Here is a 25,566-nt window from a genome sequence, read left to right as displayed (position 1 = left end):
AATACAGACTTGGAGAGCTAAAGATTTTCTCAAGAATACTGTATTAAAATGCAGCTTGCTCTTGCAAGAATAGCTTAGAAAGTCTGTCTTCAGGGCTAACCTCCACATTAAGATTAAATATTACAAGTGGAAACTGTTTGATTTTTAACCAGAGGAATTGCCATATATGTTAATGAATTAAGTCATGATCCCAAATAATGCTTATGTACCTGTGTACCAAATGTATTCCTAAGTCTTTTATAGAGAAACATAAGACCCAGTTCTTCAAATTTGTGCTCTGTCTTCTTTGCTGGAGTTATTGTGAGCAGGAGAGCTCACATGGGTGAAGATTGTTGCAGCACTGTCTGCTAAAATATTCATGTGATTCCCCCCAAGTTGTATGAAAAGATTCCCATTGATTTCACAAGCTGTGAGCCCACTCAGAAGTAGCAAATATGCACACCTGCAGTATTTGGTGGTGTGGTTTGCTGGGATCTTGTTGAAATTTTTAGGAGATGAAGGAAATGCTAAAATCACAGTGTACCAATTATTGTGCTGTACAGTAGGTGATTGTCCTGATTCTGAAAATTTCATACAGACTGCCTGTTTTGGGGGTAGAATTGATATGTATAATAAACCCAGGCTTTAAGTGGCACCAAAGCACTCTCATACATCCTTGATCAGAAAAATTGGTGCTTCTGGTGGATGTGTCTCTCTTTGCAGACTCCAAACACTCTTATCTCTTCTTGTCTCTTAGGCTTCTTTCTTGTCTGACCAGCCTGAACCTTACTTGCCTTTCCTCTCAAGATTCCTGGAGACCCAAATGTTTGCTTCCTTCATTGACAATAAGATTATGTGCCATGATGAAGATGACAAGGACCCTGTTTTGAGAGTTTTTGATTCCAGGGTGGATAAAATCAGGCTGTTGAATGTCAGGACACCGACTCTGCGCACATCTATGTATCAGAAATGCACAACCATTGATGAGGCTGGTAAGGGCCATGAGGCGCTTGCTTGACAGTTAGTGCAACTGGTCAGTGCTGTTTGTTGTAGACATTAGATTAAGTAATGATTCATGCTTTGAAACCTCAAAACACCCAGACCAAAATAGTAGAGATGTAAAGCTTAAATGGGGGACTAAACGTTTGCTGTGATGTTGAGGTGTGAGATGAAATTAATGTAAGGTAGAACTCAGATGTTTTCCTGCATGCTTGGTGTGTGAAAGATGTCTGAGCTTAAGAAGATAAACATTTCTCTCCTTTTGGTGGCCTTCTTTGATGTCAGAAACACTCTTGTACTAATGTCCCTGTTGAAATCAGTAAGCAACTTCCACCTCTTTCTTTAATTTGACATCTGCTTTTAATTGAAAATATGTGATTGTAGATACATGTCTGATTAAAACACCTTAACAAATTTAACCTTCTTACTATTTCAGAGAAATCTATTGAATTAAGGCTGGCAAAAATAGATCACACTGCAGTTCACCCACACTTGCTGGACATGAAAATTGGACAAGGGAAATATGAGCTTGGATTTTTTCCTAAGCTTCAGTCTGATGTTTTATCCACTGGCCCAGCAAGCAACAAGTGAGTAAGCTAAGGCAACAGGTGCTGAATCTTGGCAAGATTTATAGAACAGTACTAAAGCAAAGTCTTAGAAAGCAAAGTCAGTTTTGGGGTTGCTTTTTTCAAATGGGAGAAGATCAGATGATGTGGGGTGGGGTTTTTGCTATGTGTGGTTTGATTTTTCTTTTTTTTTTTCTCTTTTTAAATACAGACTTCTTGAAGCAAATTATTTACTCAAGAAAGCACTCTTATGTTTGAGATGATAGTTTTTGTACTTTGAGTTACTTCAATTATTGTCAATATAAAAGCTATTGTCAATATAAAAGTATTGAAATACTTCAATATTGTCAATATCCCCTTATTTGATCTTATGTAGGAACTAGCAAATATTTTAGGATATTTTCTTATAAAAACCTTGAAGTGGGAGGGGCAATGCTTAAAATGACCAAAAAAAGGAAGAATACAGAGCAAATGTATGTGATTGAATATTGTAAACCATTTTGGTTGCCCAGTATTCCAGAGATTCTTTGTGTGTGTGTTTGCAGCTGCGCTTTGGCTGATGTAACTGATGTCAGCATGTTCACAAAGTGTAGAATGCATAGAATAAAGTGGAAACCTCTGATTGCCTCTGCCCTTGCCCTGCCTCCTGACACTTGGCTGATGTTATTCCCCACGTGCAGGTGGACAAAGAGGAATGCTCCTGCTCAGTGGAGGCGCAAGGACAGGCAGAAGCAGCACACGGAACACCTGCGTCTGGACAATGACCAGAGAGAGGTGAAAATTGCTCAGCTCTAGAGATCTGATTTTTTTTCTTTCCTAATGGCCTGAGAAATGCTCTGCAACCTTTATGAAATGTCTAGACAGTTACTTGCAGCTCTTGTCTGCTCTCCCTTAAGTGTATTTAATACAAATGAAGTAGCAGACCAAAAATACTTAATTTTCTTATTATAAAAGTTATGTCATTTTTGCCCCTTCTCAGGACAAAATTATTTCATCCTACATATAGGAGAGTTCTCTGAAAATATAATCATATGATTTCAAGTTGTTCTGTTGTGTTTCTTTTTTTTCTTTTAAAGGGGATGAGTGGGAAGAGGGGAATTAATAGTTTTCAGCCATCTATTTCCTATCTCTGAATAACGTAGTTGACCCTGTGTTTCTTTTGTGTATTTGATGGAGGAAACATAACCATCTCTAGAAAGGGATTAATTTCATCCTAAAATCAGGAGCATTGCCTTTTGGCCTAAGTGTCTTCTGTAGACCATAACAAAAGTATTAAGGTGACAGAGTGAGAGACAGCCTCATTGCTCAGGTGAAAGTGTGAAGCCCACCCAGACTGTCACGTTTGTGGCTGCCTGTTTTTGCACAGTGCAGTCTGATGCTGATTTACCCACCTTCTGAACTGATAAACATCTCTCACCACTGCTCCTACAGCTGACACAGTTTTTCTTTGTGGTGAAGTGATTTTGAAAGATCTGGGTGAAGTGAACTAATTACAGTACAGTTTCTGATTCATATGGTACAGACTGCAAACTGTTACACCAGGTGTTGATTTATGGGTAATTCCAAGAATAGACTGGCTCAAAATTTTACAGGTTTTTTATTTGTTTACTAATCCCAGAGTTTTGCTTTTGTTTGTGTGTTGTTAATTGAAAATAATATTCTTTTGCCTTGTTAAATATCCTTAGAAAAGCTTAGTTTTGAATTTTAGTGGTCTTCTGTCTGTTAGGATAGTGTTTTAAAACTCAAGTGTGTTTGTTCAGTTCATCCTTTTATGGTAGTGATGGATTTAATTGTCTTCCTAGTGTACTCAGTTCTGGAATTTACTTACTGGTTTGTTAAAATTTTGTTGAATTATAGTGTCATCTCTGTCATCCATAACCATGTAACAGAAAAATGTCTGCATAATAAAAAACCTCTACGAGTAGTTTCTGGCTTTGACATGTTCCATATGCTCAGCTAACTCTAAAGTGCTTTTTATTAGATGTAACAGAAATGAATAATAGTTGATTTCTAACCTCATTACTGTGCTAAACAACACAATTGTTAAAGCATGTAAACTTCTGAGCTAATTACAAAGGCAAAAATCTACCTCTGGGGTGTTTTGTTTGTTTTGTTTTTTAACTGATTCCTCACAAGTTCATTTCCTATAGGAGTTATTCTGTTGCAAAAGGCAAAAAATATCTGAGGAATAAATACTTTAAAATGCATGCTCAGCTGGGGGTACTGAGTGCCAGTGGTAATGGTGCTGCTGTTTTAGGGGTTTATGCTGCACCTCTTTGATGACATAATGGTGGTTGAACATGGACCCCTTCTCTGGGTGAACCTCAGACTCCACAGTAAATTTGAGAGTGGGGAGGGAGCTCTGCTGAGATGAACACAGGGGTCAGGCTGAGCAGGAGGTGTCAAACTGCAGCCTTGGGAGTTTTAAACTAATTGAAGCTTTGTGGCAGCCAACAAAAATCTGTGCAATGGAGACTTTTTACTTGCAAACATTTGTGCCCAGTGGAGGGCAGAGTTTACCCCAATCCACTGATGTAACACCATCTTTTCTTTTTCCCTTTCAGATTCATTACTTACGAATTTATGTTTGTGTTGAATGCTTGGGAGTTCTGCATTGTATTTTGTCTTCACTCTTTTCCTTTTCTGTTTTGCATGCTTGCTTTTATTACTTCATATGTCTTACCACTCTCACTTTACATCTGCTTGGCTTTTTGCTACCAACTTATCCTGCCAGCACCTGGACTTTTCCATGTCAGAGCTTCAGTTGCAGTTATGTTTATGGGACCAGCATGATTGGCCCTTCATGCCCTCTATAAAATCTGTGTCAGAGCATTATCTGGTATGTCCAATGCACAATATGACTGTAATCATAGTTCTGGATAAAGATGCATAATTTAATGTATATATCATAGCTCTTTAGTGCAAGGCCAGTGGAGAAAATGGGGTTTTCCCTCTTTGTTGTCAGTGAATAGATCTGTCAGACACATTTCAGTTGATCATTATTTCAATGTAAGCTAGAGAGGTTTCCTTTTAATTTGATGTATGTACTAATCCTCAGTATTCCATCAGTGCCTGTACAGGACTTGGTCACTAATTCTCATTTAGCTGTGCCCCAACCAACCTGTGATCACCTGGCTTCCAAAATATTTGTCACGTCACTCTTGTCCCTGGGATGAAAACAAAGGCAGCTCCTTGATGGCAGTAATAGGAGCAGAATAGCTCTTTCGAGTAGAGTGGGTTCAGGAAATGATTTTCCTCAAAAATGCAGCTGCTTCACAGCTGAGAGATGTTGCTATCATTTGCATTTTGCAGCTGCTTCCTGAAAGAGCAAAGTTTTCTTGCAGTCTTCATGTAGACCAGTCTGCCTCTTGAATACTCTTGGTCTGGGCAATTTTAGCAAATTTTCATTTAAGTGAAAAAAAAATAAAAAGACAATTGGCAGTGGTGTAGGGTGTAGTTGAATCTCTATGCATCTGAATATCCTTGGCAGTTTGTATTGTGTTTTGTAATTCAGCAGTGTGTGTGTTCTTATACTGTGTAGCCACTATAAATGGGGATTTGACCTCTGGTGAAATAGCAGTTTTAAGTGTCTCAGCCCTGAATAATTCTGAATATAACAAAGGGCCTTTTCTGAAAGAGGAGATACTTTTCTTCTCACTCCAGAGGTGTGGGTTATAAAAATAAATTTACCTTTTTCTCTCAGCCAAGAAGTCTCACTTGCACTTTTGTCTGTGTCCATTTTGTCCCCCAATGCAGAAGTACATCCAGGAAGCCAGGAACCTGGGCAGCACCATCCGGCAGCCCAAGCTCTCCAACCTCTCTCCATCAGTAATTGCACAAACAAACTGGAAGTTTGTAGAAGGCTTGTTGAAGGAATGCAGAAATAAGGTAATACAGAGAATAATCCTGCTCTCCTGCACCTCATATCCATCCTTTCTGGACCATTTTGTATCCAGGAATTTTGAAACCCCCCCACTTTTCTACCATCTGTTTCTGCTTTTTCCCTATAAGGATTTTTGCATGGTGGTGAGAAATTAATGAAGAGATAATGTATTCAGAAATTCTGCAAGGAGCAGAGACTTTATCAAGCAGATTTATGATAGAGATTAAATATTCTGAAGGGTCTTTACCATCCTGCTGCCCAAGTCTATTATAGCACATTGCAGTTATAACTAATGAGACAGTACAATTTTAACAGGAGGGAATAGTCCAAAAGAGAGGCTTGTGGGGAAGATACAGCAGCTTTTCTCATAACTGTATTTCTGAGGTGTATGCTTTTAAGCGCTTAAGAAAGAAATTTGGCATTAATTTGTAGACATGCTTCACCAGTACATATTTGACAACATAATAATCTGAAGCAAATGTTAATGTTTATAAAAATACAGCAAAGAGAATAATTATGAAATAGACACATTCTTGCCTAAAGTAGTAGAGGTACTACAGTAATTATATACAACTTTTCATAAAACTCTATGTTCATAAAACTTCTGATTTCAATTTGTGGAACTGTCCAAATAATCCCCATCCCTTAATAGATGCACAAGAGATGGTGAAAGTTTTTGAAGGTGGACTTGGCTCTGTGACAGTGAGAAATTGCCAGAGGGAGTGCGGGGGAGAAGCAGCAGGGACTAACTTGGGACTTCTTCATCTCCAGCAAGACTGTGCAGAGGTGCTTAAGGGAGTATTCCTCATTTGAAAGCAAGTCCAGAATAGGAACAAAGATGAAAAAATGTGTAAGAGATGCGTGGAACTGCTTCCCTCACCATTTTTCCCTCCAGTTGGCTGTATGATGGATATATTGTGACTGGAAGACTGTACTTCAGGAGCTGGTGAAAGTTTTGGTGGGCAGTATGAAATTGTGCACAGTTTAGGAGAACTGGCTCATGGGGAAGCTCAAGAGGTGGACTCCAGAATGGGTTTGGTTTGATCCAAATGCCCTTCTGGCAGAGCAGCATCTCCCAGGAAGGACATACCTGTGCTGCTTGGAAACACTTGGGTGCATTCACCTCCCCTGGGAGGAGGGGGACAAAGTGTCCTGCTCTTGGGGAGTGCATCCAGTAGCCACCAAAGCAACCAAGATCTGTTTTGTGGCCTTGCTGCTGAGCATCCAGCTTGTTAATGTGGGACCTGCTGTTCCCTTTGTTGGGGTCACTCTGTAGAGGATGATGTGCCCATTTGCAAACCCTTTTTTTAGAAAAACAGAAGGTGAGCACTGCTGCTGTCCTGGCTTGAAAACCAGGGATAAAGGAAGGGCAGGTCTGCACTAATGCCAGAAATACATATATACAGCCAGTTTTTCTGCCAAAACTTTACCATGTGCTTCCTTATTGGTCATTTTCAAAGTGTAAGTGATCTTGGGAATTCCTGGGAGAGATTTACCTCTCTTTTGCCCTGTCTTTTTGAGACTAAGAGGATGTTGGTTGAGAAGATGGGTCGAGAAGCTGTGGAGCTTGGTCATGGTGAAGTGAATATCACAGGAGTGGAAGAGAACACCCTGATAGCCAGTCTGTGTGACCTCTTGGAAAGAATATGGAGCCACGGTCTGCAAGTCAAACAGGTGAGGAATAAATATTCCTGCACATTGCAGAGCACACTTTCCTGAAGTTGTGTTGTTCTGTTCCGTCTCTGCTTTCAGAGAACACCTTTAGTGTGTGCGTAGATGTGTTAAAATACTTGTGTGCCCTGCAGTCTTTTTTATGTCAGTTCCTACCTCCTGTGTGTCTCCTTGTTGTTGGGTATGTGCAAATGCACTTGCAGATGTGTTCCACAGATGACTTCTTGGAGGAATCTCCATTTAACCTGGGGTTTTCATTTGGTTTGGTGGGTTTTGGTGGTTTTATTTAATAGGATGGTAAAAAAACCTCCAACTATTGCTGTGTTATTAATATTTTTATTAATGAAGTTGCATGGGCTACAAGGCAGCCTATCCTAAATGTGCTCTCAGTGGGATGGGGCAATTGTTTTCCTGAAGGATAATTTAGTACTTCAAAGTAACAGTCTTGCTATTTTGATTCTTCCTGGGTGCTGTAGGGGTACTTAAATTATAGTTACAAGTTGACTAGCTAGAGGTGTTGGGTTTTGTGTGAAATTAATAATTGTTTTGCTCTTCTGTTTGGAGTCACTTGTGGGAGAAGATGGAGTTTGGAGGGCCTTTACCAACTTTACTCCTCCCTTGTACAAAGGAGTAGCAAGGGTGCAGAAGATTATAACTTTTTTAAAAAAAAATATATGTTCATAATCCAGCCAACTGTAATCCAGTATCTCTGTTCCCAGCAGCCAAACACCAGTGTTTAACTCTGCTCTCCTTCAAACTATCCAACAGTTTTCTATGTGAAGATTTACCATGTGATTCTCTCCCTTCCCTCTTGTATATCACTTAGGATAGAAGCTGTACTGCTTTCGTCTTAGAAGACAGAGCATCAGTTTACTCTGCCTCAAGCCAGGTTTGGGCCTTTCAGAGCAGCAGACGGCCAACCCTTCATAAGGTTAATGCTTTGGATTGATTGCAGATGTTGGCAAGCAGTGCTGAATGCTGGAATAGATAGAGTGGTGGAATAGAATAGAGGCCTGATGGAGGAAGTGCAGTGTATCTCACAGTATGATCCACAGTTTAAAAAAATCAAAAGTAAAAAAGCACCACCAGTTCTCTGTGTGCTCTGGCCTTTATGAAATATGCAAAAGCCTGCTGTTTCATACATCGATTTGATTCCATTTTTCAATAATGAGCCAAGGGAGACTCTTCTTTCTCAACTGACCATAGTAATGAGGATGGCTTTCCTTCCACCCATCCCTGCTTCTCCCTCTTCCCTGCTGATGAACCCAGTAGTTCTACATTAGCTACCTACTGATTTTTCCACCTGCAAAGGGAATCCATGCCTTCCATTGTCCCGAGCGACGCGGGGCAGTTGTGATGCAGGATCTAATGGCTGAAGCAGTCTGGACTTTCAGAAGGCCTTGGTTATTCCCTTGCCCATTCTCTATCCCACTACTTTCCTTAGGCTGTCTTCCTTCCCCCTATAGATCCAGCTTGCCTCATCATTGCTATTTGGTGAAGTTAAAGGAGAGGTCCACGGTGCTGGAGTAGCGGGCAGACACTGCATGAGTCCTCCCATCCATCATGGTTGTTGGCATCACTTTGCTGCAGGACCCTTTGTTGCTGCTTTCTGTGATCTGTTGCAGTTCTCCTTGCCATGGCAGCTGGTTGCTGAACACTAGACTGTGTGTGCATGTGTGTGTTTATTGGGAGAAAAGACAGTTCTGGATGTAACTCTTTGCTGGGTGGTATTTTCATGCTCTTTTTTATCTGTTCATAATAAGACTTGGAATTTTGACTTTCCCTGTTGGATCTGTCAGGTACACACAAGGCACAATGGATTTTTTTATATCCTCACCACTGAATGCATATTTTTAATAGATTTTTGTCATCACAGATGTTACAGACAGTCTAGGATTTATTCTTCTGGAGGCGTGCCACATCTGGAATAATCCCTCATGATCAATAGTTCATTATGTCAGCTGCAGGGAGCTATAGCATGGAAATGGTTAGAGATTTTTGAATATAGTTAAAAAAAGAAAAAATTAAAGATGAACTATCATTACTGCACTTCTGGGAAGGCACTTAGATAATTTTAGATGAAATTGATAGTGTGGAATTGACAAGTGTTGCTTTACAGTCATGGCTTCTTTCTGCACAAAGCTGTAAATAAAAATATGGCTTCATAATATGACAGCTTTTCTGAAATGCAGAATTGCTAGATCTTTACTGGGATTTCAGGTTAATACAGTACTTTAGGAAGATAAGTAATACTAATTATCTGCCAGTAATTCCAATTTATGTGCCGGAGAGCCTCTGTTTGCTTACTGCTGCCTTTCTGCAGGTTTGCAAGCTTATGGTTTATTATGTGAACTATTTTATGATGAATCCAAGTGAAGATGAAGCTGCCCAGTGAAAGATTTTCTCACTCTCTGCTTTAAGCCACCAGGGGTTTAAGAAAGCAACATAATGAGCAAGGTGCTCTTTTTAACTTCAGATGATGGATTTATCTTGGCCTAAATACTACATCCCAAATTTTAACTTTTAAGTTGGTATTACAGTGTGTAGAACTGGGGTATTTTTGCTGATAAGCTTTCACTGTCCTGCTTTTATTTTGGGTTATTTTACTGTGTTTGTGATTATGCAGGTGCTTTGCTTGATGAAATTGAGGGGAATCTTTTGAGGTTGTAGAAATGGGCAGCATTTATCCTTTGCTCTGAATGACCCTGAGGGGAGCAGGGCTTGGCCTGGGTGTCTCAGGCTGGCTCTGTGTCCCTTGTCATTTACTCTGGAGAGGCAGGGAGAGACCCACAGGACAGGTCACAGACTATGATTTGAAGCTCCACAGCATTTTCCAAGCCTTTGAGTGTTCTCTTGTATGGTAATGAACTAAGAGGGAAGAAGTTCCATTGACTTTTTCCTGTTACCAGAATCATTAGATCCCAGTAGTCTGACTCTTGCTTTTCCTTCTCAGCCTCTTTACAGCTCCCAAGCTCCTCCCACTTTTGTCTTATTTTTGGTTTTTATCATTGAGTTTATAGGTAGAAACATCTTTAAAGAAAGTTTTTGTCGTGGCTGGTACTTTCAATCATGTTTCAGACTTCTTTTTTTTTTTTTAAATTCAGCTGGTAGTGATTTCTTTAACTAATATTTTTTCATTTTAGGGAAAGTCTGCTCTGTGGTCTCATCTGTTACATTACCTAGAGAACAGACAAAGAAGAACCACATCAGGCAGCTTCAGTACCTCAGGTAAGATTGGCATCTGCTGTAAGAAGATGATTAAAAGCTGTGAGTAAGAGCTGCCTGCAGATTTACACCAAACAGTTTTTTTCCCTTGGAAATACCCTTCACTCCATATCACTGAATCAAGTGTTATGGCTACTACAGGTTTAATATGGGCCTGGTGTGTTGTCTCAGTATGTTATATGGGAAATTAACTGGTTTGTATTGTGCCCACTTGTTTGGGTCTGGATCTGAGTACCATGGTAGTCAGAAAACCAGAAACAGCTGATGCTTTGAAATGGATTGCTCTGGTAAATCATCCTCCATGAGACACACAGGCCCTGCATGACTGCAGAGCAAAATGATCTTATGGGTCAGGGTGGAAAACAGTGCAAGCACAGAGATTTGTGCTGTACACCCTGAAGTTTTACATTATGGCTTGAAAAACAACTGAACAGGAGGCTTACTGTTAAAAACTTCAGCTGAAGAAACAGATCTTAATTTTTGTTGCATCAGGTGTTGCAGTAGAAGCAGTTTTGTGCATAAGATCCACTGATAATATGTTTTTAGGATTATTAATGTAATTTGTAAACATTACTTCTTGTGTCAGGTGGGGACATAGGATATAAATTTGGAGAGAGTAATAGGTTTTGGGGAGGCAGTGGGTGCCTTTTATTTTTTTAAAGCTGCTGTAAGCAAAGATTTGAGTATTAGTAACGTGCACAAGATCCTGTAAGCAAGCAAAACCATAGATTTGGAAATTTTAAGGTCTCCTGAATGTCCCTTAGTCTGTAGTGGTTTTGTGTATCAGAATAAAGCACAATCTGTTCCTTGCTTTCTAACTTGTTATTGAGGGCAAGGATTGTATTTAACATGGAACTTCTGGAGTTTAATTTGAAAGATAAGAGTAATAATATTGCTTGAAAACCCCAAAATGTGAGATTTAAAAAGTGGTGGTGCTATAGGAGTGTGCAAAGTAATAGCTCAGTAGCACAGAATGTGTGTTGTACTGAGTACAACATATTTAACACTGTTCTGTGCTGTCAGTAGTGCCACTCAGGGTTACTACACAGCCAGAAAACAGGGCAGTCTTTAGAAAATAATACCTGATTACTATATGTCTTAAGTAATTTGATGTCATAGCAATTCCAGCTGAACCTGCACTCAGTAATGGGTTGGTGCTCAGTGTATGCTGATCTGTAGAACTATCTGTGTAGCAAATTAGATTTTCTTGTAATTTGGAGTGGAAATACACTACAGTACCTTCACAGTCACCAGTAGTACAAGAGTGCAAATTGGCATTAATTCACCTTCTTTTTTATATTGATTTTAGAATCTTTAGATAAATTTCTGCTAATAAGAAATTGTTTTCCTCTGAATCTAGGAATACTTCTTGATTCAGAAAGACGAAAGTCTGATACAAGTCCAGCCATGTCACCTCTCAGAATCTCTCTCATCCAGGATATGAGGTGAGTTTGAGCTGTTAAACAAACCAGAAACCCCCTGAGATTTGCAGTCTTGTTTCTGTGTCTGCACCATCCTGTGTTTCATGCAGCACGAGGGGCTGTGGGGAAGGAACATGTTGAACTGTTTTAAAGTAGATAGTTCAGTGTTTTCACTGACCTTTACAGAAACAGGTTCCATACTGAGGAGTTTTTATATTGTTTGAGCTATTAAATTATGGAAATACCATGACAAGGTTTTCGTATTTTTAACATTTTGTGTATTGATTTATTTCCACAGAGGTGTGGGTGTAGTATTTGTGTTTTCCCAGTCATTGCTGAGTTCTTTGTGTAGCTCTGAGACCACTTTTACTTCTTAAGGAAGAATGCAGTTTAAAAAACTTGTTTGATCTAAAGAATGGGTTTATCTAACATTCAGTACTGTAGTGTGAATAAAACTACTGCCCAATGCCTTCTTTTCAGTACACTGAAAAAGCAATATGCAGAACTTCTGAAACAACCTTGGCAGGAATTGTCTTTTCCTTCTTTTTCCTTACAGCATCCATTTTTTTCAGTAGGGAAGAGTGAATTGAGGATTTGCCTGCCTTATTAAAATATACCATTTGTGCCTTGTGTGCAAGAAAAGCTTCTACAGAGCATGCAAAGACAGTGTTTAATTTTCCAAAGCATTCAGCCATAAATATTGCAGTGATAAGGTCCAGAATGAGTCCTAAATCATGTGAGACAATGGGCCTGGTTTAGAATTTTGTAAATAGGGCACTGCATTGCAGATATTTCCTTTTCAGGCTCTTATTCTCTTTGAGCTAGATTGCAGGGATTTTTTTACTGTGCTGAGTATTAAGGTGATTATGTTTCTTTTTCTATAATTTACCTGATATTTTCTGTTCTTTGGAAAACTTCAGCTGAGCTTGGTTCAAAAGAGTTGTCATGCTTTGACAATACCAAGCATGTCTTTTTGTTTAATTCCAGGCATATCCAGAATATCAGTGAGATCAAAACAGATGTTGGCAAGGCCAGAGCTTGGGTTCGCCTCTCTATGGAGAAGAAATTGCTCTCCAGGCATCTGAAGCAGTTGCTTTCAGATCATGAACTTACAAAGTAAGATGGGTTATCTTGGGCAAAGCTTTAAAAAAAGTTAAAATCTATATAATTGTTTGGTTTCAGAAGTCCAGGTGTGCCTATTTTTGTATCTGCTTAGCAGTGTGCAGAAGGCATGGAACAAACTGGCCTTCTAAGTGTGTGAGTTATTTGGGAATTCGGATTCAATGCTGGGGTTCTTGACATGTGTTTTTACATTTATAGCCTGCTCAGCAACATAAGGTGAATTCCTTTCATAATAATCACACACAGTGTTTACTGTGTGGGAATTAAAGCCATAGTAATTGTCATTAATTTTAATTGAAACTTCTGTCTGGAGACAGCTTAACCTATGCTGTCTGCTTTTCCTTTCCTCTCCTTCCACTCACCATCTTCCAAGGAATTTCTTCCCCTATCCCCCTGAACCCCAACAGCTAATTATTTGAGATTTACCTTGTTTTGTATTATGTTGTGTTTTCTGATGAAGCTGTAGCCTTCAGTGAATGAGGAAAAGCTGAAGGATGGAGAGAGGACAGCTAACAAATCTGCCTGTATGTCCAAATTGAGATTAAGCCTCTCCAGTGAAGTCAACAGTTCGGATCAGGTTAAATTTAGCACTGCTTGTCCCATGCAGAGCACATGCTGTGAGAGGACTTTCCACACACCACCACACTCCATGTACCCCCACAAAAGAGAAGAAAAAAAAACCTCTTTTAACACTGGCCAGTGTTCTCTTCATTTATCAGACAGATTCTAATTCTTTGGAACAGAGGGAGACTGCAGCAAAAGTATGTTTAAAATGAAAATGACAAACAAAGGAGCAACTTGTACAGGATGACATAAATTCTCTGTAATCTTGTGTGCTTTGTGCTGCATATTTACATATCCTACTTAGAGAGCTGTTGTAGGCAGTGTGGTTTGAAAGTGTGCCCCACTTGTTTTTAGAGGAAACAGTGCCGAGTTCAGTGAGGTACTAAAAGTAATGGTGCAACTTCTGCCATTTTACAGTTAACAAGATTGTGTGTTGTTCCTTTTGAAGCAGCTGTTAGGTATTTTAATTATCCCATTCTCTTTACTTGACATTTGTTAGCAAATATAAGGAAAATGTTTCATGTTTGGTTTCTTTCTAATCTGCAAAGGGAGCAGGGAGAAATCACATGTCCTGAGATCTTTGTGTGCTCAGGGAAACAGAGAAACCTTGTCCTTTGAAGAAACAGGACAGCACATACCCTGACTGGCTGTCAAACATGTGATTCAGATTGTGCAAATGTAACACAGACATGGCCACCTTTTGTGAGACTTCTGTGGTTTTGTCAGTCTTGTGGCTGCTGGCAGGTCAGGTTAATTTAAGGCTCAGTCTCTTTATTTTCATTGAACATTTCCTGTCAGTCTCTAGTGTCAGGTTTGTTATGTGAGTGAGAACATGCCTGTTTGTTGACTATCATTGATTTGTTTTGCAAGTTTCTGTCTTGTGACTTGCTGACTTTTTTTGTAAATTGATACCTGAAACCGAGGGGAGTTGTCAGGATGCCCTCCTGAAAGGAACAACCTGTCCACAGCTGAGTCAGCATTTCTAGTGCCTAATTCCTGCATTCTGGAGGGTTTAGATATTCCTGCAGCATCAGTTGGATTTTTATATATTTTGGCATGCTCTTCTTTTATGATTATGCCCAGCACTTGTATTATTTCTTGGTTGCCACCTTTGCCTGTCAGTTTGGTTATGTCAGGAGCTGTGTACTATCAACACTGAACTATTCCCTGGATCAATGTGCAGGTTGTTGTAGGCCCTGGGTGATCACTTATAGCCAGATACAAGCAGATAGCCCCAGTTCTTGCCTTATGTCCTTTGAGAACAGTCTTCTGTCATATATCATGTGCTGGAGAGCTCTCCCATGGCACTCTCTGCTCAGAAGTAACTTAGGAGAACTCTCTTCAGTTCTGTCATGTTACATGGTCAAAAGAAGTCAGAATATTTTTCAAGAAAGTGCAAAATTCCTTTTTCCATCTTGGGGGTGGGAGAAGACCCTTAAACCAAATGTTACATTTGAGAGGTGGAAGATAATGACAACTGGACTGATTCAGTTTGGAGATGTCAGCCTTGCAGAGACTCAGTGTATCTTGGCACACTGAAAACTCTTGGCTCTCCCAGTATCACTCCTCATTTGTAACTGCTTGCCCATTATTCACAGTGTACCTAATAAATGTGCACAGTAGAAAACATTTCCCTGGGAGCATCTTGTTGCTGTGACAGATTATGTGTTTTGCTTTGTCAGGAAGCTCTACAAGCGTTACGCGTTCCTCCGCTGCGATGATGAGAAGGAGCAGTTCCTGTATCATCTCCTGTCATTCAATGCTGTGGATTACTTCTGCTTCACCAATGTTTTCACAACAATCTGTAAGTATTTCCTTTCCCTGCAACTCTGATTTCTAGACTTGGTTGAGTCCTTGTCCAAAATTCTAAAAAGCTCTGAGCAACATGCCCTAATGTAATGGTTCTGCTTTTTTCCCCTGGGATCTATCTGTGGGTGCTGTATTGCTGTTTCCATGATCTTCTCTGGTGGGCAGGAGCTTCTGTCCCTGTCACTTTTGTTTCTAACTTAGTGAAGTACATAGCTCTAATAATTTTAGTTAGGGGTGAGTTCCCAACTGAAATTTTTGTGGTGGGCTTGATTGCATGATACTAAATAATAAGTAATAATAATAGTATGGGATGTTCACTATCAATAATATTAATACATGCTGGGAATTAAAAGAAAACAAACCTCATTTTTTGTGCTGCATGCCTGTCTCTGGGTTTGGGGTAACAATGAAATGCCCATTGAGGGTTGCATCAGAACTCCTCAGCATTTTTTTTCTTCTGGTTGTTAAAAAGATACCCTAGAGAAACTTTTAAGCTATTGTTGATAGCTATAACACTGAACTGTGTTACAGAGTTCTCAAAGATCTGTGTGCCTACTGCCACAGGACATCACTGGAAGGCAAAATAAGGAAAGACTTTAGCAAGGCTTATGAAATTGGGGGTGGGATATGTGAAAGGCTACCCTTGGTGCTGTGTTGTGATTCACACTTGTGTGTATGAAAGACAAAGCAAACAGACATCCAAGCAAAACAGCTTTTGGTCTGCAGGCAAGTTCTGGATAATGTGAAAGTCTGGTCTGCTGGATGCAGTTAAATTGTCACTTACTTTAGGACTATCAGCACAGAAAATAAAAAGGGAAGCATTTTAATTCATTCTTAAATGCTGTGAGCATTGGGCTTTTAAGAAAATCCAACCACCAAATGCTTTCTCGAGGGCACTGACAGCTGAGGAGATGCTCAGGGAGAAATGCATTAAATGCCTCATCTGAAAAGCCCTGACTGTAATCTGCTTATGCACTGTGAAAGAAGGGCAGAAAGCCAAGAAACACAGTGACCATTCAGAGAATTGGATTTTATTATAAAAGATTGGTTAACAGAGGGCTGGGCAGGAGATGCTGGGTGGTGGAAGAGGATATGCCTTGAGAGTCAGAGGAGGGACAGCAGCTCAGGTGATACTGCATGGAATCACTCACAGGTAAACCAGGGGACCAGAAGGCACTTGAGCGTATGTGTGGAGCTGTTTAGAAGGGAAAAAAATTGCTTGTTCTTTGAGAGATGGATAAATCCTAAAGTTAGTATAAAAAGAGTGATGTGGCAGAGAGAAATGTGCAGCATTATGCTGTATTTTCACTGGGTTTGTTCAGCCATGGCAGTGAATGCTGCTGCCATCCATGCCTGTGAAGAAAGGCTGCAGTTAGAACCTGAGTGGGACCTGGGGGAGTTGTACAGTGCACTCCTGGGTACAGCAATATCATGTCTTTGCTTCCTTGTCACTAAGCTGAGGATAAGTAAGTCTTTGTGCCATGTTGTGAGGTTGGTAAATAAAAAGGGATTACACTCATAAGAAGGCATTATTCCATCCAAATTTCTTTCTTCAGTTGACACTGTTCTGCTGTCAGCTCTGCTTCTTAGTGGCTGCTGTGCATGTGTACACTTCCCCTTTGTCAGTCAGTGCTTAGTGTGCAAGTGTCAGCGTGATTAACTGGGATCTCTGTTCTTTTAATTTCATGGTGCTGCAGTGCTGTTTTATGGCTTATCTTTTGCTCCTCTCTCGACTAAAGAGGTTACATAATTATTCTTCTTCATTTTTGAAGTGTTATTTCTTTTGTGTTTGCAGTGATACCATACCATATTTTGATTGTTCCCAGCAAGAAACTCGGTGGCTCAATGTTCACAGCCAATCCTTGGATCTGTATTTCGGGGGAGCTGGGTGAAACAGGAGTCCTGCAGATTCCCAGGAACATATTGGAAATGACTTTTGAGGTTTGTGTTACTTGATACAAAGCCTGATTTGAGTGTTCTGTTTGTTCAATTTTAAATTCTCCGCTTGCTGTAGCACCTTGAAAGCTGAAAGGGTGGCAGATGTGTCTGTGCTCCTGGTCCAGTGGTGTTTTCTGTCTTGTCCTTCACCTGTGGAATGAATGTGGAATATCTTTGTGGCTTGTCACAGATAGTTTGTGCCTTTGCATAGCACATTTGACCTATATTTAATAACATGCAGAGTAAAATGACTGACAATTCCTTAGTGCAAGGGATAGACAAGACTGTCTTTATGTTACAACTGTGGGAGGTGTCATATCCTCTTCTGTTGGGAAACAAAGAAGTGATTCTGCTCTGATTTCTGCATGTGTGTTGTGTTCATTGGGTGAAATTGAATTGAAGAATCTAGTTCAGCTAACGTGCTCTGTGCAGATCAAAACAGTACTTAACAAAACAAGCAAACAAAACCAAATAAAGCCACCTACCACTAAAAATCCCAGAACCAACCATGGAATCAGAAACAGGAACCACATTGCTGAGTTTCTGTCTGAGCACCTTCCCTAATAGTTTATTCCCCCAACATGCTGCTTTCTTTTTCAGTTTCCTCTGACAAACTCTTTGCTTAATTTGCAGTGCCAGAACCTGGGAAAACTGACCACAGTGCAAATAGGACATGATAATTCAGGGCTGTATGCCAAGTGGCTTGTGGAATATGTTATGGTCAGAAATGAAATAACAGGGCATACTTACAAGTAAGTATCATCCTGACATTTCATATGGGTAAGTAGAATTCCTGCAGGGAGCTGGCACAGCAGGGCTTGTTTGATTAGAAAGGTCTGATCTCCTGGGACTCTGTGTCTACAGTTGCCTCAGCCTGAAGGCACAGAAAGATTGTTTGGCTTCTGGCATTAAACAAATCCTGGTTCTTCTGAATTCAAACAGGGTTTGCAGTTTGCAGATGCTCATGTCTCATATCAGACTGTTGGTGGAGAGGATGAGTTGACTGTTGTGCAGCTTAGAAATAATCTGCCTTGAGCCCAAGGAAGAAATAGCAAGTCAGAGCTTGCTGCTTACCAAATATAGGTGATATTTTATATTAGGACTGGGTACTCCAGGTGTTACAGAGACACGTTTGGACACAAGCTGGAACACAAGGCCTTATGAGTGTTAGAAACCTGTGTTTACATGGGGAGAGTAAAGGAATGGAACTTAGAGTGAGAATTAAATTTATTTGTGTTAGATACAGAACAGTTTGATGCCCTGTCCTTTGTTTAGGGAAACTGTCAGGCTCATGTTGATGTCAAATCGGTGGGCAAGTCCACTCAGCTCTCCATGCCAGTTCATTTGTAATTAAATGAAGAGGAAAGATTCTGGTTTTGGATGCTGTTCAGTTTTCCAATTAAGCTGATTAAACTGCCATCAACATTGGTTCAGAAGAAGTGATAATGAGCAAATGAGCATGTGTGCTTTCTAGTGTCTGATTTAATACCCCAATTCAGTAGAAGTACTGGTGTTCTGGCATTTAAGCCTATGTTTGGGCTGTGGGGTTCTTTTACAGCTGGCTTGCTATGTAGCATATTCAGTGCATTTCTTCACCCATCCATAGGATGTAGGATTTCCCCTCTTACCCATTTTTCTTCAAATCATGCTACATGTGGGACTCAGGCACAATCTGCTTTGTGGATGGATCATCTACTGCAACACTCAGCACAAACTTGGAACTGAAAAGCTGTTTGACTTTTGCTGCCTGTGCTGGCAAAAGCCAAAGCCAAGACTTTATTACTTGGTGCTGGATGAATGAAGTCTTTCTAATAACTATGCTAGCAGGATTTGGGCTTTAGGCAACTGCAGCTGAAAGTCTTTGGCATGGAATTGAATCTGGATTGATGCATTTATCTCCCTGGTGTTGTTAGGTTTCCCTGTGGAAGGTGGCTGGGGAAGGGGATGGATGATGGCAGCTTGGAGAGGATCCTGGTGGGAGAGCTGCTGACTTCCCACACGGAGGCCGACGAGCGGCAGTGCCGGACGCCTCCCCTGCAGCAGTCTCCAAGCATGATCAGGAGATTTGTCACTATCTCACCAAACAACAAGCCAAGTGAGTGCTGGGGCTTGTCCTGTCTTGTCGTGTTCTGCATCATCACCTGAGGGCTTGCAAACACAACTGGGGTTTGGAGAGGACCTGTGAAACTCAGCCCAGTGTCCTGCTTGAACTCCAGCTCACTTCCAAATTACAATCCTGGGCATCCTGTTCTGTGTACTTAACTTTTGAAATCTGATGGCAGGGTCATTCTGAAAGGGTCGCAGATGTGTCTGTGCTCCTGGTTTTTTGTATTGTCCTTCACCTGTGGAAAGGATGCTACAGAGGAAGGTAGAAATTTGCTGCCTTTTCTCTGTCTGTTCTTCATGGATGAAGACTCTTGCTAGTGGTTTCTATTCACAGACTTCTTTGTTTTCTCTTGAGGTCAGTGTTCTGTGGTTGTCTTATTCCTGATAAATCAGGTGGTTACTTTGTTCCCAGCCGTTCTTGGGTTTGCAGCAAAACTACCACAGGAGGTATTTCCAGGATGCCCAGGTTTGTCAGTCCTGAGCAAAGCACTGCTTCTTTTCTTAGCTTTGGGTCCTGGTCTGGCCATTCACATAATGTGTAAAAACCCTTTCCACTGTTGGTGTTTTGAAATACCGCTGTGTTAACTTCAATATAAAACCAAACCATCTCCATTCCTACCTCCTCAACAATAAATAAATGTGGAGTTGGGTTTCCATTACCCACACCCAGCACTGTTTCCTTAACAGAATGATTGATATTAGTGCTCCTCTGCTGTGCTTTATGCTGTACTATAACCCTCACACACAAGGTACAATTTCTGAAGCTGTAACTGGATATATTTTTGTGTTTTGCAGAGTTAAATACTGGTCAGATACAAGAAGCTATTGGTGAAGCTGTTAATGGTATTGTCAAGCATTTCCACAAGCCAGAGAAGGAGGTGAGAGATTTTTGTCTTGGTAATGGCATTCCTGTCCTAAAACTCTGATTAGTAAACATGAGAGAATATATAGCAGAAGTAACCAGACTGAATGAACAGCCATGTGCTTGGGAATTCCTGAAGTGCAGCAAAAATGAGATACTGAGGTAGTACAGCCTCAAATACCTGTGTGTTTCTGCTAAGTGGAGCATTCTGTTAAATTGAATGTTAACATTCTGGTATTGGAAATTGTGCTGTTAGTCAAATTCCACCAAGGATTCTATCCATACACTGTCAAGAGCACTGCTTACTGTTTAGTTTGTTCTGAATTAACTGATATTTTGCATCTGCATTGAGTTCTAAGTAGGTTTTTAATGTCTGTTTTGCATTTTCCTTGCTACTTAAAACACGAAAACTCATGGGCCATTTTAAAAAAAGGGACAGAAACAAAGGGCACCCCTAAAACACCCACATCCCCCAGAAAGTGAAGCAGAAGTGCTCTTCAAGATTGTTTTGCTTTACACATGTGATCAGCTGACAGAACAGTGATTTTTTGAAACAAACCTAAGTAGCTGCCCCTGTCCAGCCCTTGTGAGCCAGAGAGGTGTAGTGCATTGCTGGGTCTGGATGAATGGCTCTTGACAGTCAGGATTTTCTTACATTCCTGTAACACCTGACTTGTAAATTCATTATGGCCTGACAGATTCATATCCAGTGTAATTCTAGTCAGTGATCACATTGGTAATAATCTCAAGTGGTCATGCACTGGTTTTGCAGAATAGAATTTACCATCATGTGCTGAAGCAGGACTTGGTTTTTTACTGAGCATTAAATGTTTTTGTTGATAAGAGGCACATGCTACACTGGGTCTGTGATCTGTTACTTAAAAAAAGAGGAAAATATTTTCCTAATTTTCTTTAGTGATAATTATTATAGGTAAAACCTGCTCATTGTCTTGGCCTGTTTGAGGCTTTGTTTGATGATGATGATGAGGCCCTGACAATGCTTTCCTCAGCCTCATTCTTAGAGAAGTCAATCAATTTTTGAATGCTCAGGACTTGTAAGAACTGAGCCATCCTGTTCAGGGTCACTGTTTGACAGCAGATTTGAACTTTAGGCATCTGATTATTTAAAAACTTAGTGGGACACTTGTGTCCCAGAGTCCCAAGGTGAGGTGATGAGTGTGTGTGCTTTCTGTGTGTGCTGGCAGAGAGGCAGCCTGACCCTGCTGCTGTGTGGAGAAAGTGGACTTGTGTCAGCTCTGGAGCAAGTGTTCCAGCATGGATTTAAATCACCAAGACTCTTCAAGAACGTCTTCATTTGGGACTTTCTAGGTGAGTGGGAGGCTGACATCCCAGAGCCTGTTTGTGTCTGAAACACATCCAGCTGTGCTCCTTATCACTGCTGTTGTGTCTCAGCTGGTGTGAAGAGCAGACTTCTTGGAGGCATCTCAGCAGCTGAGTGGCCATTAGAGCTCCTACCTGCTTGTGCTGCTGTGAGAGAGAGAGAGAGAGAGCCTGTCTTCTGCCGAAGCTGACTGTACTCAATGCAGCAACTGGGCTTTGTCATTCTGGCAGTAACAGTGTAAAACAACCCTTCTTACTGGGGAAGAGGCACATAAACAAGGTGGTGAATTGACATGGGGTAACCTTTTTGTTGATTGAGCACAGAGAAAGCAAGAAATCACATTTGTAAGAGGTTGAGTTGTCTTTCAGAGCACAGCAGATGGATTTAGTGCTGTTGTATGTACTGGACATTGTAATAAAGGTGTTATAAGCATGCGTGTTTCACACAATGGTCTAGATCCCTTGACACAAAGCTAAATAAGTCAACTGAGTTCACAAACACATTTTTAAAAAAGGAATTATTTTTAATATTGTTTCTATATTTTGAGTAGCTACATTAACATTGCTGTTCCCCGTACATGATCATTTTACTGCACTCACATTCAGTACATAGGTGATCCTCTTTAGCACTGTTCAGAGGGGAGGTAGTGGAATCCCAGTTTTATACAGGACTGAAACAAGCAGTGCCTAAAAGTAACGATTCAGGAAATTCATGCATCCTAGGCATTTCAATTTTAATTCTCTCCTAAATGCACTGATGGAACTTCATTATCTCCCACCATTCTTTTTAGAAAAAGCACAAACATACTATGAGACCCTTGAGCAGAGTGAGATGGTCCCAGAGGAGAACTGGCAGACAAGGGCCAGGAATTTCTGTCGCTTTATCACTGCTATCAACAACACCCCCAGGAACATTGGGAAGGATGGCAAGTTTCAGATGCTGGTGTGTCTTGGAGCCAGGTACAAAAAAACTTCTTTATAATTGTTGCTGTTAGTGATATTTTAATGAAATGAGAAAGATGTTGCACATGGGGCAGTTACTCCCCACTTCCTGTCTCATAAAGAGAAGGGGAGAGCATGGTAGTCTGCTTAAAGCAAAGAATAAAAATTATGTCTGTGCAGATGTGAAATTAACTTGGCTTTATTTTTATTCCCAAACTGCCCACTGGCCCCTTGTCAGAGACCACCTTTTGCACCACTGGATCGCCCTGCTTGCAGACTGCCCCATTACAGCCCAGATGTATGAGGACATGGCCCTGATTAAGGATCACACGCTGGTGAATTCTTTGATTCGGGTGCTGCAGACCCTGCAGGAGTTCAACATCACCCTGGAGGCATCTCTGGTCAAAGGAATCGACATCTGACCTCCTGTCCCACAGGAAAAACTGTCTTTACACACACAACAAAAAGCAACAAGGAGTGAATCTCGTTAGTATGCAAAAGTTCTTGCCAGTACATTGTATCGTGAACTTGTTCATGGCCCAGAAATGCAACTTTGACTTTTCTTGAAGGAAACTCCAGAAATAGTACAGGCAAATGGATAGAAGCTGTAAACTCAATGTAAAAAAGAGGATTTTGGTATAAATCTATTTTAGAGTTTATTTGCTGATTTGCTTTTTACACACTTTCATGTGAAAGAGATAGAGATGAGTATTGTGCAGCTTATTTTAAAGCTGCAGTATTTCCTTGCCATAGAAAATGTGCAGTGAGCCTTTCAGCATTCTGTGAACTTGCCTTCAGATATGCTGTATGTCATAGACCCCAGTGTATACACTCCATTTCTGCTGAGAAGGTCATTCTATAGTTTTTAAACTAATATTTTATATATTAACATTATTACCAATGTTTGATTTTTAAGGTGTTGGGTCATGTTCTGCTGCAAGGGAACTACAGATTTGATCTGTGCTTTTAATAGCTCCAAAGCACTGATTTGTCAACAATAATTTTTTTCCTTTATTTTTGCTGTCAGTATTATTTTTAGTGAAATCCAGGAGACTGAACCGTGAAATGTCCAGAGATCAAAGTAATATTTTTCATATTGGTACGTAATTGCACAGAAGAAGAAATTAAGTCTGTTTTTTAACTGATGTTTTTTATTTATTTAACCTATCATTGTGTTTTGTAAGTTTGTCTTTAAAAAAAAGTCTTCTATGATACAACTGGCTATATTATGTTGCAATTCAGAATTTACAGTGTAGCCCACTTAAATGAAAAATCTGGAATAATTGTTCATAACACAAGAACATTTCCACTTAAACCAGCCTTTTGAAGCTTGGTGTCTGGTTGCTGCTGGTAATTCTCTTAACTGCTAATAAAGAGGGACATGAGTTCCCCAGATGCCAGATGACTAAATAAAAATCTTTATGCCCCATCTAAAGTAATAACAGTATACCTTACTAACAACTAAAAGGATTTCTTAATGTTTCTGAAAGGACAGTGGTATTAAGGTTTTTTTCTTTTCCTTTTGAGTGCATATGTCTTGGATCCCATTGTCACAGTCTGCTTCATTTGGGATGCTTTTGTTTTTAGCAAAGAAAGTTTAGGCCATTTCTGCTATGAAACACAAACATTTTGAAAGCTTAATTTATTGGAGATCTGCAACTTGGCAAATGCCTAAAGGCATCTCTGTTCATTTGAATCCTCTGATAAAAATCTCTTTGAAATGAATATGTGACTTAAGAACAGGCTGATTTATCAGCATCACAAATTACTGTACAGAAGTTCAGGGCTGTGTATTTAAGAGGTCTCCACTGTATAAACTTATCTCAGTATTGTCTCTCTTTGGAGAAACAGAATCCGAGTTTTTTGGTTCATACAATTTTGTAGCACTTTTACTTTACCTACAGCTTAGTCACATCTTGTGATAGTTTTATTTCCATAATTTATGAGTATAGCACATGTATTAAATTTTTGACTATTTTTAATTTTGTCCTATTTATTTCATTATTAAACTGAGAAGTTCCTTTGTCACTACTTATCAGAGCAAGATTCTTCTTTGATTTCACAGTAGCATTAGGAGGATGTGAGGGCAATGTCTGAGCCACTCCTCACATGGGGTGGGTGCAAATTCTTTCACAGCTTACAGGAGCATTTCACAGGAGTATTCTCTGTGTGTGCAGGGTTGGTTTTCTTGGTGCTTTTAAAATTTTTCTTCCTGCTTTGGAAGGGCAAAAATAAAAAACAGTTTTACTGCATTCTAAGAATTTCATATATTCAACTTAATATGTTAGGATAGTCTTTTTACACCTGCCCTAAATTGTTCTTGCATTAATAATAGCAATTTTTTTTGTTTTATTTTGGGGTTTTTTTTGTTCATTTGTTTTCTTTTGTAGTTTTTATTTCAGCTGTCTTGACAATGACTTTACTAGGCCTGTGTATTTCACAGGGAATATTAAGTAAGAAAGGAAGATTCCATAGTTTGACCTTAACATTTGAGTTGATCCTGTTAAAACCATATATCTCATAGGATTAAGGGTGGATTAATTTTATTTGCATGAGGTAATTACCCTGAACTAAGGTTCTTTTTATATCTTTTTTTTTTTCCTCACACAAATTGACCTAGTGAGACATGATACCATTGGCCCAATGGCTGTTTTGGTGTGGATTGTTTTGCCCTCATTAGGAGAGTTTGAGGTGGCTGGGATGGGCAGAGGCTGGGATTTGGTGATTGCCAAGGGTGAGCTCCTTGGCTGGCCCATGGGGATGTTGCTGCCCATCAGTGAGTTCTGGCTGTCCAGTGCAAAGGGAAGACACAAAGATCGTCTTCCACCTCCTAGGTTACTTTATTCCCACATTAAAACCCAGTTTGAGATAGACCTTCCTCTTCCTCTCACAGGGGGCCTGTGCTTGATCCTGTTGGGGTTCAAAGCACTTTCTGCTGTGCCCTTCCAAGGCTGCAGGGATTTGCTCCACTGACGGAGCAGTGGAAGGTTCTGAGATGCAGCAGAACCAAAGCTGGTTTTGTTAGCTCCAAAGGCAACCAAGGAAGAGCAAGATATTAAATACAGGATTTTGGGAAGAGATTCCATGAGTAAGAACAGCCCAGGCTGTAGGAGCAGCCACAATCCCACCTCAAACCCA

At 40.2% G+C, this 25,566-nt stretch overlaps 1 protein-coding gene across 4 annotated transcripts in view; it reads left to right on the top strand.

The window, feature by feature from the left end:
* DENND5A (DENN domain containing 5A) overlaps positions 1–24,454 on the top strand; it is a 62,312-nt gene extending 37,858 nt beyond the window's left edge. For 2 of the 4 annotated variants that reach the window (XM_058025845.1, XM_058025843.1), the window contains 17 exons: positions 737–971; positions 1,415–1,565; positions 2,225–2,318; positions 5,301–5,432; positions 6,949–7,101; positions 7,925–8,029; positions 10,242–10,326; positions 11,684–11,768; positions 12,732–12,860; positions 15,113–15,234; positions 17,035–17,180; positions 17,811–17,929; positions 19,091–19,272; positions 20,079–20,161; positions 21,351–21,474; positions 22,278–22,446; positions 22,667–24,454. In XM_058025845.1, the coding sequence (XP_057881828.1) occupies positions 737–971; positions 1,415–1,565; positions 2,225–2,318; positions 5,301–5,432; positions 6,949–7,101; positions 7,925–8,029; positions 10,242–10,326; positions 11,684–11,768; positions 12,732–12,860; positions 15,113–15,234; positions 17,035–17,180; positions 17,811–17,929; positions 19,091–19,272; positions 20,079–20,161; positions 21,351–21,474; positions 22,278–22,446; positions 22,667–22,850 (2,298 nt within the window). In that variant the 3' untranslated portion in view covers positions 22,851–24,454. The remainder of the gene's footprint in view (positions 1–736; positions 972–1,414; positions 1,566–2,224; positions 2,319–5,300; positions 5,433–6,948; positions 7,102–7,924; positions 8,030–10,241; positions 10,327–11,683; positions 11,769–12,731; positions 12,861–15,112; positions 15,235–17,034; positions 17,181–17,810; positions 17,930–19,090; positions 19,273–20,078; positions 20,162–21,350; positions 21,475–22,277; positions 22,447–22,666) is intronic. The other 2 variants (XM_058025847.1, XM_058025846.1) reach the window with 1 other exon arrangement.
* The last annotated feature ends 1,112 nt before the right edge of the window (positions 24,455–25,566 follow it).

The sequence above is a fragment of the Melospiza georgiana genome, chromosome 6 (assembly GCF_028018845.1).
Source record: "Melospiza georgiana isolate bMelGeo1 chromosome 6, bMelGeo1.pri, whole genome shotgun sequence".
NCBI lineage: Eukaryota > Metazoa > Chordata > Aves > Passeriformes > Passerellidae > Melospiza > Melospiza georgiana.
This window is presented reverse-complemented; position numbering and strand designations above follow the sequence as displayed.